The 15547-nt window shown below is 47.7% G+C and overlaps 1 protein-coding gene across 6 annotated transcripts in view; it reads left to right on the forward strand.

Annotated features, from left to right (window-relative positions):
- The window catches only part of Abca3 (ATP binding cassette subfamily A member 3), a 57796-nt gene that overhangs the window by 12769 nt on the left and 29480 nt on the right, over window positions 1-15547 (forward strand). For all 6 annotated transcript variants that reach the window (XM_029471085.1, XM_021186035.2, XM_021186034.2 and 3 more), the window contains 7 exons: window positions 27-291; window positions 1416-1543; window positions 2088-2253; window positions 9298-9557; window positions 11274-11390; window positions 11575-11695; window positions 12781-12954. In XM_029471085.1, the coding sequence (XP_029326945.1) occupies window positions 27-291; window positions 1416-1543; window positions 2088-2253; window positions 9298-9557; window positions 11274-11390; window positions 11575-11695; window positions 12781-12954 (1231 nt within the window). The remainder of the gene's footprint in view (window positions 1-26; window positions 292-1415; window positions 1544-2087; window positions 2254-9297; window positions 9558-11273; window positions 11391-11574; window positions 11696-12780; window positions 12955-15547) is intronic.

Raw genomic sequence — 15547 nt, forward strand, 5'->3', positions numbered from 1 at the left:
CACCCGGCCGGTCATTTCCCTTGTAGAAACGGAAGGTTCTAGTGACAGTCCTGGAGCTCTTCCTGCCCCTGCTGTTTTCTGGGATCCTGATTTGGCTTCGCCTGAAGATCCAGTCGGAGAATGTGCCCAATGCCACTGTCTACCCGGACCAGTCCATCCAGGAGCTGCCCCTGTTTTTCTCATTCCCTCCACCTGGGGGGACCTGGGAGCTCGCCTATGTCCCTTCCCACAGCGATGCTGCCAGGACCATCACGGAGACGGTGAAAAGGGAATTCATGATCAAGATGAGAGGTGAGACCAGGAGACTTAGGAGGTTCTTGGGGTTTGGCTCTGGGCGGCTTCATTGCCTTTTGCATGCAGGGGAAGCTGCACCCACACTCCGTGGCTCATCGTGTTGGCTATATGCCTTTATTTATCCCTGGGCTACCTTGTCTCAATACAAAATGAGGCTCGGGCCTGGCCTCCCATCTGTCTGGGACTGAGGGGCCCAATGAAGAAGCGTGTGGCAGTGTTGGTCATATCAGGCTCCATGGCCACACCTTGTGAGAACAGGAACAGGCAAGTAGACTCAGTCCAGGAAAGCTGTTCCTTCTGGGAGCAGAGCACAGTTTGAGTACACAGGACAAACAGCGTTCCTGGGCTGGGGCTTCAGAGGACAGCTCTGATATCACCAGCGGCCTGTGGAGGGAACCGCCCAGGCAAAGTGTGCTAGCCTTTTCTGCATCTTTGCTTTCAAGATAAAAAACTATTGTCCCTTTTCCTTCTTCCTGTTGGCATGTACTTCTTATAACTTGTTTTAACCAACAAGTGATTACAGCAATGCCCTGTATAAAAAAGGAGGCCAGGGAACAGAGGTCACTTGAGCAACTCCAAGTTTTAAAGCTTGGTGGCGCACACCTTTAATCCTAGTACTTGGGAGACAGAAGCAGGTGGATCTCTGTGATTTTGAGGCCAACCTGGTCTACATAATGAGTTCCAGGTTAGCCAGGGCTATATAGAAAGACCCTGTCTCTTAGTAATAATAATAAAGTAAAAGATGAAGCTTGCCATGGCCAGGCGTTAGAGAATCAGGGTGGGGTGAGCTGGAGAGCACTGTTGCTGCCATAGCCTGCAGCCCCTGCCCTGCTTTGTGACAGTTTCCTGTGACTTGGCCCTGCTGCGGGCCTGCTACGCCACTCTGACCCACACTGCAGCAGGAAGATTAGCTGTTGTCCATTCCTTAGCTCTGACTGAGCGGGTCTGTTCGAAGCAGCCTAAGTCTCGGCCAAGACAAAAGCCACTTATTTTTGAGGGTTTCCAAAGCTTTTGCCGATCTTGTCAGAACTCTGTCTTTTATCTGAAGTGTCCTGACATTCCCGGGCTTTTCAAGGGGCAGGGATAGTTGGGCAATGTGTGCTTTGGTGCTTTGTCCGCAGTGCACGGCTTCTCTTCTGAGAAGGACTTCGAGGACTACATTCGCTATGACAACCACTCCTCCAACGTGCTGGCAGCTGTGGTATTTGAGCACAGCTTCAACCACAGCCAGGACCCCCTGCCGCTGGCGGTGAGAGTGACCTCCCTGCACACACCCTGTCCCGAGCCTCACCGTCCCCTCACAGCCTACTACCAGCAAACAGGATGGGTTTCCTTAGCCCCACCTGATGAGAATAAAGACTAAACTGTCCCTTGCAACCAGTATGATATTCAGTCCCTACTGAGGTGTTAACCTATCAGTCCAGAGCAGTTTTAAAAAAATCTACCCAACCTTGGACAGTCACTTGAGGTCCCTTTCACTTGGGGGTTTTACAGAAAGTCTCCGGGTCTCTTTAGATAAAACCAACTAGGACAGGGAAGAAAATAGCAGCTGTTTTGGGACTTAACTATGTCTTTAAAAAATAAACACAGGAAGCTCTTTACGTTCTGGATGGTAAAACTGAGCAACTGTCTCACACGCGGTGGTAGCCTTCCATTGATCCTGCATATTTGGCATTGAGAATATGATACTGCTAGGCATGGTGGTGCAGCCCTTTAATCCCATCACTTGAGAGACAGAGGCAGATGGATCTATGTGAGTTCAGAACGATTGGTTGTCACTTCTGTTTCTACAGGTGAAATACCACCTGCGCTTCAGTTACACACGAAGAAATTACATGTGGACCCAAACGGGAAATATTTTCCTAAAAGAGACTGAAGGCTGGCATACCACTTCGCTTTTTCCACTTTTTCCAAGCCCCGGACCGAGGGAACCTTCATCACCTGATGGTGGTGAACCGGGTGAGAAACATAAGGCTAATGCTTTAGGATGGGATTTTAAACCTGGAAAGTGAACTAAGCTGAGCAGACCTGTGTCAGGAGAATTGTCACAACAGTTGCCATGTCAACCAGCTGGTTCTGGCTGACCGTGCTGGGATGTAGTTCCCCACCCTGTCCTGTTTCTTGAAAGCAAAGTATCTCTTAAGCCAGACACAGTGGTACACGCCTTAAATCTCAGTACATGGGAGGCAGAGGCAGACAGATGTCTATGCTTTAGAGATCAGCCTGTCTTATATAGTAAATTCCAGGACAGCTAAGAGATCCTATCTCAAAAAAGAAAACCTGGAACTGGAGAGAGCTCGGAGGTGAAGAGCACTGGCTCGTCCTCCAGAGGACTGGGGTGAATTCCCAGCATGCACGTGGTGTCTGAAACTGTCCACAGCTCCAGTCCAGGGGATCAGAGTCCTCTGGTCTCTGCAGACACCAAGCAAGCACTCATGTGCTACACAGATGTATATACAGGCAAAACACCAGGGCATATAACTAATTTTAATCGGGGGTGGGGTGGGGGGAGTAAACCTTAGAGGAAAAGACTGAGCGATTTCAGTATGTACAAACTCAAAATTTGCTCCCAAAAGAAAAACCCCATCATGGGAACACTTGCAGCAGCAGCTAACAAAGGGAAAATGTCATAAGCCAGGCACAGGGGCCAGACCTGTGAAAGACTTTCCCAAGTTGTTCAGAAGTTTATGTGTAGGTGGGAAGGTTAGCAACATTACCATCTGGCAGGCCAGGCCTAACCCCAGACTCACTGACAGCATCCTGATAAATATATGACCCCACCCCAAGAGATGGTGAGATGGCCCAGGGTAGGAGCATTGACTGTTGTTTCAGAAGACCCGAGTTTGATCCAGGTACCCACATGGCAGCCAGCAGCTCAATGTAATGCCTGCTCCAGTTGGCCAGGCATGTACATGGTACATAGACGTATATGCTGCAAAACACCTGTCCATGTAAAACAGGTTTTTAAGTTATTTAGTTTTTAAAAAAGAATGTCCTTTCTGGGCAGTGGTGACACACATCTTTAAATTCCAGCTAGGCCAGCCAGGGCTACACAGAGAAACCTTGCCTTGAAAAGCAAACAAACAAAAAACAAAAACAAAAAGGAAAGAAAAGAAAAGAGAAAGAGAAGTCCATCCGAGTCTGACAGCACAAGAGAACCTGCACTACAACAGTATTGTCCATGGTTTAACTTACGGCCACAAACATTTCCTTCCCAGTGGAAACCTAGTGGACTACAGAGTGACAGCTTCCTGCCTGAGAGTCTGTCTTAGTCAGGGCTTCTGTTCCTGCACAAACATCATGACCAAGAAGCAAGCTGGGGAGGAAAGGGTTTATTCAGCTTACACTACCACATTGTTGGTCATCACCAGAGGAAGATAGGACTGGAACTCAAGCAGGTCAGGAAGCAGGAGCTGATGCAGAGGCCTTGGAGGGATTGGACTCATGGAGGCATTTCCTCAAGGGAGGCTCCTTTCTCTGTGATAACTCCAGCTCGTGTCAAATTGACACACAAAACCAGCCAGTACAATTGGCCCCTTGTCAACTTGACACATAAATACATTGCTATTAAGCCTCAACCCTGACTTTCTTATTCATCCTCAAGATCTAAATAACTTTAAAAGTCCCACAGTCTTTACAAATTCTTGCATCTTAAAATTTTCAATCCCTTTAAAATATCCAATCTCTTTTAAAATTCAAAGTCTTTTTACAATTCAGAGTCTCTTAACTGTGGCTCCACTAAAATACTTTCTTCCTTCAAGAGGGAAAAATATCAGACAAATATCAATCAAAAGCAAAATCAAACTCTAACTGTCCAATGTCTGGGTTCCACTCATGATCTTCTGGACTCTTCCAAGGTCACTTCTCCAGCTCTACCCTTAGTAGCACACACCTTGTCTTCTAAGCTCCTGCTGCCTGTACTCCACTGCAGCTGCTGTTCTTAGTGGTCATCTCATGGTACTGGCATCTCCAAAACACTGCTGTCTTCTGCTGCAACTATTGGCTTCACCAATAGCCTTTCATAGGCTCTCTTCATGGTGCCAAGCCTCAGCTCCTTTGCATGACCCCTTCAGTCCTGGGCCTTCAATTGCAACTGAGGCTGCACCTTCACCAATGGCCTTCCATGGCCTTCCTTTCACAGTGCCGAGCCTCAGCTGCTCTGCGTGACCCCTTTATGCCTTCAAAACCAGTACCACCTGGGTGACTCTTACACATTACCAAGTCCAGCCACAGCACAAGGTACAACCTTGGCTATCTCTGGAACACAGACTCTTTGTGCTCTCAGAAAACACTTCCCAGAAGATTTAACCTCTGGTCTCTTCTTAATCACCGCTAATCTCTTAGCTCCAGCTAACCAGCATCAATAGTCCCAGTAATGCAAAGTTTCTGCTTTAGTAGTTCTGGTATCTTGTTAATCACAGCTGATTCCTCACCCCAGCGAACCAAAACCACAGAATCTTCACAATCAAAACAGCAATGGCCCTGATAAGAGTCTTTAATCTTCCCTCTGAAATTTCACAAACCAGGCCTCCATCTTCTGCACTGTTCTCAACATTATCTTCCAAGCTCCTACAGAACATTCCACAGAGCTCTTAACATCCCAATGGCTCTTCTAGCCCAAAGTTCCAAAGTCCTTCCACAGTCCTCCCCAAAACATGGTCAGCTTGTCACAGGAATACCCCACTATGCTGGTACCTATTTGTCTTAGTCCGGGTTTCTGTTCCGGCACAAGAGATCATGACCAAGAAGCAAGTTGGGGAGGAAAGAGTTTATTCGGCTTACACTTCCATGCTGCTGTTCATCACCAAAGGAAGACAGGACTGAAACTCAAGAAGGTCAGGAAGCAGGAGCTGATGCAGAGGCCATGGAGGGATGTTCTTTACTGGCTTGCTTTCTGATAGAACCCAGGACTACCAGCCTAGGGATGGCATCACCCACCCTTGATCATTAATTGAGAAAATGCCTTACAGTTTGGTCCCATGGAGGCATTTCCTCAAGGGAGGCTCCTTTCTCTGTGATAACTCCAACTTGTGTCAAATTGACACACAAAACCAGCCAGTACAGACCAGTTCTCAACATTCCTAATGCTGCAACCCTTTAATACACTTCTTCATGTTGTGGTGACCCCTAACCATAAAATTATTTTGTTGCTACTTCGTAACTGTAATTTTGCTACTGTTAGGAACCAGAATGGAAATATCTGATCTGTAGGATATCTGATATGCAACCCCCAAAGAGATTTCAACCCACAGGTTGAGAACCACTGCCTTAGACAGTCAAGTTGCCACAGTTATAAGGACAACTGCTGAGCCGCAGGTAGTATGTGAACAAGTAGCAGGCAGTTATTTGTAGAGAAAACAGTCACGAGAAGGCATGACTCAAACGACAAAGTTTCTGGGGTTCCATGCTCAGCTGAACCCCCTCACCAGCTATGTGCTTCCCTGGGCCTAAGTATCTCTGTCTGTCCAATGAGGCTCACACTCACTGCTGCGAAGTGTCCAGTGAGAATTCTTGCTCCACCAGCACTGGCCTTGGCACACACCAATGGCATTATGATCATAAAACCAGGGCAAGACAGAAAAATGTCAGCACTTGGTAACTTATGTTAGTAGCGTGGTTAGTGTTTTTGCTTTGCTCTTTTCTATAGGTCACCCAGGTGGTCAGACAGTTTTGTGTCTCAGGATATTTGTATCTAAGCACTTGGGCCTGTGGTCTATTCCCTAGTTTGTCCTGAGGCTAAGAGCTTAGGGTCTCAGGCTACCTTTTACCACCTAATCCTAAACCCACTTCTTCCTTGGGTTTATCGCTCTCAGGCCTTGTATGCCTTAGGGCACTGTGCTTGCTACTGTTCCTGGCCCCTTTCCCTTTGAGCTTTTTATTTCAGGTAGGTCACGTTATCCCTAAATTGACCCCATCCCAATCATTCAGAATCGTGGTCTGGTTGAGGCAGAAGGAAATTAAGTCTGCTAGGTACCTGATTCACAATAGCAACATTTTCAGTTACCCTCCCATCGCCAGTGTAATTGCAGGATCCACAAAAGCAGCCAGGTGATGGTGGCACTCAAGAGGCAGAGGCAGGAGGATCTCTGTGAGTTTCAAGGCCAGCCTGGTCTACAGAGCTAGTTCCAGGATAGCAGGGTTACACAGAGAGACCCTGTCTTGGAAAACAAACATAAAGTAGACAATGGCTGCAAAAGAAAGTGTGAGCCAATCTTGAGAGAGCACCTTGTCGGTCGTAGAAGTAGAGGAAGGGACCGTTAGGCAAGGAATGTAGATATCGATACAAACTCGAGGGAAGGAACAGATTCTCCCTGGCCCCCTAGGATGGAGCACAGTCCAGCAGACAGTAATTCACAGTTAGTTAACCACTTGGGCAAAGGTTTCAGCTTCTGTTCCTCTCTGCTACCTTCCACCAGAGTCACAGTTAGGCACCAAGGCCATTAGCTTCTTTCTCTTGACTCTTAAACTGCTGAGATAGCACTCAACCTGGCTCTCTCCAAATATGGCAAGTGCTTTTCTGATATTCCACCTTCTTTGTTATCCTTATTTTGGGGTCCAGGAATGGCCACCCAAAGTGCATGAACACCAATCTCCGTCAGACAGGGATAGTTTATTGAGCATACATCCCCGGGCTGGTCTATCAGAGCCATGGTCCAGATTTGGGAACAGAACCATAATCTTGAATTAAGATCCTATACGGTTTAAGCCTAAAATCCACAAATCTGTGTCAAGTTATTCCACCAATCAGGATTTAGGGGTAGGGGACATCCTTAGGAACGGGTCTGTGTTGCACATTTATCCTGCTCCCATTGGATGTGATATTCAACTGTGGCAGGGGACTTGCCTTGTCTAACATTCAGGTCCTAACTTGTCAATCAGGATGTGACTTGTCTAACATTCATGTCTTAACTTGTCAAACCAGGATGTCAGTTACCCACACACATGTCTCTTTCTGCCAAGTAGGATGTCAGTTCCCAGAGAGGTCTTGGGAACTTAAACTTTACTAGGCCCCTACTTAAAATAGAAGTCTAATTCCAAATAGTTTCTTATATTGGTGCAGGTGTCTCTCTTATACTGGGGTCCATCCCAGGAATAGCCTATGCCATAAAAAGCTCATCCCCAGGTGCAGGAAGTGCTGCTGGGTGGTTGGTTCTGGTCCAGGCTTATTGTGGGTAACTATACAAAGCAGGTCTACTGACTTCCAAGGGCACAGGACATAAGAGGATATGTAATCAACCTGGGCATGAGAGAGTTTCCTATAACAGCACAAAATGGCAGGCCAGCCAGCTCACAGTTACCTAGACTTTACCATTACATCTAGTCCTTAATATTTTACCTAGACCTTTACAGTTGTGTCTCGTGTCTTCACTGTTAGTGGTTTCTTTTCTGGTACCTATTTAGCCTAAGTTTTATCTGTTGAGAATTGTCAGTCCACCCATTTGAGGAATATAGGGTCTCTCTCCCACCAAGTTCATATCAGGTTATGTGTGTTTAGTGTGTTGGGTGTGTGTATGTGTGTATAGTGTATGTAATGTGTTTGGTGCATGCATGTGTGTAGTGTATGTGGGAAGTGGAACCTTAAGGGTTCTTTGGAAAGTTGGTTGGATGGTGTTTTGCTGAAGTGGACACAGGTGAAAGGCTAAGGCAGACTCATGAAGGAACATTTAACTTAAGCAGACATGGGAAAAAGATGTTCTGCTAAAGCAAGCCTGTGAAAGGATACGTAAGGAAGGATTCTTCACTAACAATACAAATGTATTGGTCCGCCTAACATCATGTAGTTGAGCTACATTTGTTGGGATTCCATAGAGAGAAATGCACCAAACCACTTCCGATGCTGTGCTACAATTTCTTGCTGCTTCCGAGGACTCGGGATGATTGGCAGAGTGATGTCAGCTGAGACAGATGCACGTGCTGAGACATGATACATAAAGACAAGGGATGTTTGGAGAGTGTAAATCGGACTTGACAAGCAGTGACCAAAGCTAAACTAGACTGACTTATAGAACTAGCTGTACAACGCTTGTCAGTCGAGTCTTGGCTGAGTATTGCTTCACTGAAAGAGGCACAGCAGAGAACTTCTCCTGGCATCACTCCTGAACTCTCCTACTGAATTGTACTAAGGAGGCTGTCTGTACTGCCTGGCTGTCTCTGCTAGATAGTGCCACCACTTTTGATTCATTTTGCTATCCTGACTCTTCCAAACTAGACTACTGGTGTATCTGTGAAGTGTGTGGGAGTGGATCAAGTTGCCACTACTGACCTGTAAACTAAACTGTCAATTTCCAGACAACACAGATGCGAGTGATTCCAAAGAACCTTTGTAAACAGATCTATTTCCCCCCTATCCTTTCTTTCCCGTTACCTCTGGGGGGTGGTGGGCTACAAGGGAAGTTAAAATATTTTAAAAACATCATTAAAAGTAAGGCATAAAAAAATTAAAGTTGCGTGTGTGTGTGTGTGTGTGTGTAGCCATGCTCATGGGTAGGCCAGTGTTGAGTGTCATTCTTTATCACTTGGCACCTTTGACACTGTCTCTTGCTGAATTACACCGTTTTGGGATAAGCTGGCTGGCCAGTTAGCACCAGGATCTGCCTGGCTCCTCCCTGAGATGCTGGGTTTACAGGCGTATGCAGGGTAGGCTTTGTGACGGTGATGCAGATTCCAACCAGGTTCTCATGCTTATGTCTTACCCACTGAACTATCTCCCTGGTCCTAAATCAAGCTATTTTTAAAATATGATCATGTTTATGATTTTGTGTGGGTTATGTTAATTATGAAGTAGAAGTGTCACTTGGCAATATGTGGCATGTTTTCTCTTCTCCTTGTGACCACTGAATGTTGTCAGATGCTATTAGTGGTCCACAGAGTAGGGTGTCAGGTAAAGTTACCCATTGCCGCCTCTGGCCCTCCCTCTGCAGACTCGGGGAAGTCTGTCTGTTCAAAGCATACCCCTCTCATGAGCAGCACCATGACACAGCTGTCCTCTGTTTCTGAACTCAGGATACATTCGGGAAGGCTTCCTGGCCATGCAGCATGCTGTAGACAAAGCCATCATGCGTTACCATGCCAACACCTCTGCACAGCAGCTGTTCCAGAAGCTCATGGTGATCACCAAAAGGTTCCCGTTCCCACCATACATCTCAGATCCATTCCTCATTGCCATCCAGTACCAGCTTCCTCTGCTGCTCATGCTGAGTTTCACCTACACCTCCCTCACCATCATCCGGGCTGTGGTGCAGGAGAAGGAGAAAAAACTAAAGGTAACCCTCTGTGCATGGCAAGTCAGTCTGAGAATGCTGGGTCCTGGGACTCCCTCAAAAGAATCGGCCTGTCTCAAGGCTGCTGCCGTGTGTGCTGGGTCCATAAGAGCCAGGGCTCGGTGTGGGCACCGCTGTGGCACAAGGTTAGGAAGTCCAGCTGCTCTGTTTAGATTCTGGTAGTGGGCGTGCCCTCAGCCCACAGCCTCCGTGCAGCACTTGGGGAGCTGGATTTGGGGTTGTTGGTTTTTGTTTGTTTGGGGTTTTCCACTTGGTTTGGTTTTTTTATTTGGTTTTGTCAAGACAGGACTTCTCTGTGAAGCCCTGGCTGTCCTGTAACTCCCTCTGTCAGCATGATTGGCCTTGAACTCCGAGATCTGCCTCCCTTTGCCTCCTGAGTGCTGGGATTAAAGGCATGTGCCACCACTGCCTGGTTTGCTTTTCATTGTTTCTTGTTTGTTTGTTTTTGTTTCTGTTTTATATTATCTTTATAATTTTTTTGTTTCTTTTTTTCAAAAAGTTTTTTCATATGTGTTTTGACTATGTTTTTCCCTTCTGCTAACTCCTCCAAGATCTTCCTGGTTTTTTTGGTTTGGTTTTTGTTTTCAGTGCTGGAAATGGAACTCAGGGCTTCAAGAATATAAAAACTCCACCTGTGAGCCCCTCCGCCAGCAAAGAGCTGAGTTTTTCCTTTCCTAGCCACTGGCAGTCCAGCCTTAGATTCCCAGAGCCCATAGGCAGCACTGGTCAGTTCAGGAACTGGGTTTCCTTGTGGCACTTCCTGACAGCCTGATAAACAGGAGAGAGGGGGAGGTATGCTCAGAGTGTTCCACACCACCTTACCCTGTTCTTCCACAGAGACAGGAAGCACCCTTCCCTAAGGGTTCTGGGCTTCTCCTTCAAAGTGAGAACGAAAATGAATGGATGCTCGGCTCTCTTAATGCATGTCCTCAGCCACACACTTGTCAAGGCTCACAGCCCAGGAGGCTGCTGGCAGTGTGGACAGTATGGCCTGCAGAGTCTTTCTGCCAACAGTGGGAGGGGCCAGGCTTCATGACTCTGGACTTTAATGCCAGCTGCCATCCCCCTGGCTTCTGGGAATCAGCTGGAGCAAAATGAAGACTTGGGAGAATCCCTGGGGAGTCTGGAATTGCTCCACAGCATCTAAGGCTTCCCTGAAGGACGTAGAGAATTCATCAACTTAACATCTATTGGGTACCTGTGTCAGACCTGAACGAGGCCCAAGCAGAGAAGGGGGTTTCCCAGCATGGCAGAGCGTAGTGGGCGCAGTTGGGAAGTGATTTCGCTCCCATGAAATAGAGCAGAGCCACACCACACTGAGTAGTGGGCTGGAGGATAGGCAGGCCATCATGACTTAGGAAGAAGGGGCAGTTAATCCGGAATTGACTATCAGGGACAGCCTCCCAGCTAGGGTAGCACGTGCCACTGATAAAAGATAGAAAAGAGGTGGATCTGTAGGCCACAGAGCTAAGAGCTGTTGGACAAACGAGCATGCCAGACCACAGCCTTCTCTTTCCCCTCATGTGTGCTGGATAATTCCTGCCTGTGCTTTATAGCACAGGTATCCTGGTCTACCTTCCTGCTCTATACATGGCCCTGTCCTTATGTAAGCAGACCGCACACGTGGGGATCTGAGGAAAGCTAGCCGCATGCAACAGGGTAACGGCCTGACTCTGTGATGCTGTCTCCCATTCACAGGAGTACATGCGCATGATGGGGCTCAGCAGCTGGCTACACTGGAGCGCTTGGTTCCTCATGTTCTTCCTATTCTTCCTCATCGTGGTCTCCTTCATGACCCTCCTGTTCTGTGTCAAAGTAAGTGTGGCTTCCATGAGGGCTCTGGAAAGAAGAGGGGGCGGAGACCATTCATGGCCCCTGACCTCAGGGCAAGTGTTTCCCCTGCTGTAGAAGACAAGCAGGGCTTCCCCTGACCCGCACCTTTAGACCTGCCCGGTTCATTTCTGCCTTCCCTGCCTCATCTGGCGGGCCTGTCCTGCAGGTGAAGAAGGACATAGCAGTGCTTTCCAACAGCGACCCCTCCCTGGTCCTGGCGTTCCTGCTGTGTTTTGCAATCTCCTCCATTTCCTTCAGCTTCATGGTCAGCACCTTCTTCAGTAAAGGTGAGCCCTGTTGTTCCCCTTAGGGAGAGGGTGACCCAAGTCTAGGGGAACTAAGAGGACTTATGCACAGTTAAGGGGTTAAAGGGCGTGTGTTTGTGATGACCCAGAGGCTGAACTGAAGAGAGAACTCCTGAAAGGCTGAGGCTTACTATGACTGGTTTGAGGGAGAGGCAGACAGGAGTATAGTATAGCCTGTGGGCCTCCCAGAGTTCCCCAGGAAGAAGCTAGGCGGTGAACAGGGGTCAGAGAGCGCCTGCTGTGGGCCGAGGAGGAGAGGTGTATTAGGGAAAACTGGAGTTGACAGAAGGCAAGCATGTCCACTGTGGACTGCTGAGAGTACTAGAAATAAAAGCTTTATCCGCTTGCCCCCTGTGATTGCTGGTACACTCGAGGGTGGCTCTGCCTTTGAATTTGGGGTTCAGCTTGTTGTTTAGTGCTTATGTTTTCTCCCTTGCTGCCTTCTGTTGCACAGAGAACGCTTCCAGTAGTTTTTGGAGCTCTGGTAGCTCGCAATATACAAACTATGGTTCTCTTAGCGATTACCCTTAACTTGAAATGCTTTTACATTTCTCCTAAGAAGTAGCGCGTCTCAGGCCGATCCATACTGTACTGTGACTCCCCGAGGTCACATTTCTCCTAAAAAGTAGCGCGTGTCAGGCCGATCCATACTGTACTGTGACTCCCCGAGGTCACATCTCTCCTAAGAAGTAGCGTGTGTCAGGCCGATCCATACTGTACTGTGACTCCCCGAGGTCCCATTTCTCCTAAGAAGTAGCGCGTCTCAGGCCGATCCATACTGTACTGTGACTCCCCGAGGTCCCTATTATTTTTATTATTTTACAAACCATTTGCAAGATAGTAGTTTGGTTGCTACTTTGCCTTCAAGCCTTTGCTAGCCTACTTCATGTATATATGTTTGTGTGTGTACTGCTTTGGGGGGGCAGAGGACCTGCACAGGGGGCCTAGCAATGTCACAAGCTGAAGTTCCCCAGTGCTGGAATTTGGGTGGGGTGGGACTCTGACCGCTGCCACTCCTGCGAGTCTCACGGCAAGTTTATACCACCCGATGCTCTTTGTCCCCACAGCCAACATAGCAGCAGCCGTGGGTGGCTTCCTGTACTTCTTCACCTATACCCCCTACTTTTTCGTGGCTCCTCGGTACAACTGGATGACACTGAGTCAAAAGCTCTTGTCCTGTCTCCTATCTAATGTTGCCATGGCAATGGGAGCCCAGCTCATAGGAAAATTTGAAGCCAAAGGTGAGTCTTGTCCTCAGTGCGTCCTCAGATCCCGTCTCCTGACTCTTGCAGCTTAGGGAGCATCTTGCCAAAAGTATTCTCAGGGGTTAGCCTCGCCTCAGGAGGAAGTGTTCCCAGCAGTTAGCCTCACCTCAGGAGGCAGGCAAGCTGATGGAACACCTGAGCTAGGCCTTTATCAGAAAACAAGAACTGAGTGTGAACGGAGAGCTGGCTGGGCCCTAGTCTGTTGGGGAAATAGTTCGGCTAAGGCCAGTATGAGCCAAATACAGCTAAGGGCTAAAACGCCAGACGTGGTGGTCACCAGCTGCTCTGCCCAATGACTGGATCTTACCAGTTGGTTTTTGAGTCACTTCCTACTTTTGTTTTAAAGTTTTAAAATGAACATGTATTTTTATTTTCAACTGTGTGTGTGCACGCGCACGTGTGTGTGTGTGTGTGTGTGTGTGTGTGTGTGTGTGTGTGTGTGTGAGGTTATGCATATGTGAGGAAAGGTGCCAAGAGTCAAAAAGAAGGCATCAGATCCCCTAGAGCTAGAGTTACAAGGTATTAGGAGCCATCTGACGTGGGTGCTGGGAATTCAACTCCAGTCCTCTGGGAAGAGCCACAGATGCTCTTACGCCATCTTGCCATCCCCTTTAAAAACTTTTTATGACACATTTTATACATATTATAACATATTTTATTGTGAATGTTTGTATGCACACTTGCCACAGAGCATGTGTGAACAGAGCATGTGTGAACAGAGCAGGTGTGAACAGAGCATGTGTGAACAGAGCATGTGTGAACAGAGCATGTGTGAACAGAGCATGTGTGAACAGAGCAGGTGTGAACAGAGCAGGTGTGAACAGAGCATGTGTGAACAGAGCATGTGTGAACAGAGCATGTGTGAACAGAGCATGTGTGAACAGAGCATGTGTGAACAGAGCATGTGTGAACAGAGCAGGTGTGAACAGAGCATGTGTGAACAGAGCAGGTGTGAACAGAGCATGTGTGAACAGAGCATGTGTGAACAGAGCATGTGTGAATAAACAGACAACTCTGAGGAGCCCCTCTCTGCTTTCACCGTGTGAGTTCCTTCCACATGACCCTGGCAAGTTATCAGAGCTGGCAGTACATGCCTTTGACCCTGAGTTGTCTTGCCAGTTCTCTTCCTTCTTGACACCTTCCGAGTGGTTGCACAAGTGACCTCTAAGCCAGGGGATTTTGAGGTCTTTGAGTCAGCTTCAGCTTTTGGTGAGTGTAGGGTTAGCATGTCCTGCACTCCAATACCCTCTGCAACAGCTGACCATGAAGGCAGGGGATCCTGAGAGAGGAACCAGTGAGATCCCTGGAGAAGTATGTTCTGATTTTTGTGAGATTTCCTGTCTTGAAACATCACGGAGGCCAAATGAAGCCCTTGCTGGGACTGACTGACTGGTGCACTCCTGCTTTGTAAAGCCCGTGGCGGATACTCAGAGCTCAGAGGTTCCTAGCCTCAGATCAGCTTATGTCAAGGCCCCATGACTTATGAACAGGGCCAACCCCTCTCACAGGAGAACACTGGAGAGGGGACCACAGACTGGGGCATGGCCTCCCTTCTCCTGTCTGCAGGACAGGTGAGGAGATGTAAGTAGCCGTGTCTGGCCACTACATGAACTGTAACATCCCTGACATCCATCCTCGGGGGCTTTGCATTCTGTTCAGCTTTCCTGGAAGAAGTGCAGTGCATGTAATCTACTTCCATTTTTAAAAAAAGAATTATTTATTTTATGTATATGAATACTCGGTAGCTGTCTTCAGACAAACCAAAAGAGGGCATCAGATCCCATTGCAGGTGGTTTGTAAGCCACCATGTGGTTCCTGGGATTTGAACTCAAGACCTCTGGAAGAGCAATCAGTGCTCTTAACTGATGCGCCATCTCTCCAGCCTGTAATTGACCTTCTTAAGGCCTCACCTGAGATCATTTAAGATGGCTGTGGCTCTTCCCTACTCACATGTTCTCTTAGGCCAAATGTTCCCATCTCTTCCAGTCATATGCCTTTGTCTGTTTGTATTGCTATCACAAAATACCTGAGACTGGGACATTTGTCAAGAACAGGAATTTATTTCTCAGTTCTGGAAGTCCTAAGATGCAATACCTGGTAAGAGTCCAGTGGTTGCTTCCAAGATGGCACCGTGAATGTCATACAGAGCAGGACACTGAAAGAGACAAAAACTGCTCCTGTAGGACCTTTTATACAACAGCTTTGTCCACTTATGAGGGCTATCTCCCACACTGTTAACCTGGGAACTAAATTTCTGACCAATGAATTTAAGGCTGTGCATTCAAACCGTGCCAGTGAGCAAGGTAAATGTGGCACTGAGGAAGTTGAAGCAGGACTGCTGTGAGTTTGGGGCCATCCTGGACCACGTGATGAGCTCCACACCTGGGCTAGCATGAATCCCTGTCTTATAAAATAAAACAAAAGCAAGCAAACAATGACAAGACAGCTAAAATGTGTGGGCCATATGCACATGTGTGCACACATATAACCAATGAACATGTGGACCATATGCACATGTGTGCACACATATAACCAATGAACATGTGGACCATATGCACATGTGTGCACA

The sequence above is a fragment of the Mus caroli genome, chromosome 17, assembly GCF_900094665.2.
Source record: "Mus caroli chromosome 17, CAROLI_EIJ_v1.1, whole genome shotgun sequence".
Lineage (NCBI taxonomy): Eukaryota > Metazoa > Chordata > Mammalia > Rodentia > Muridae > Mus > Mus caroli.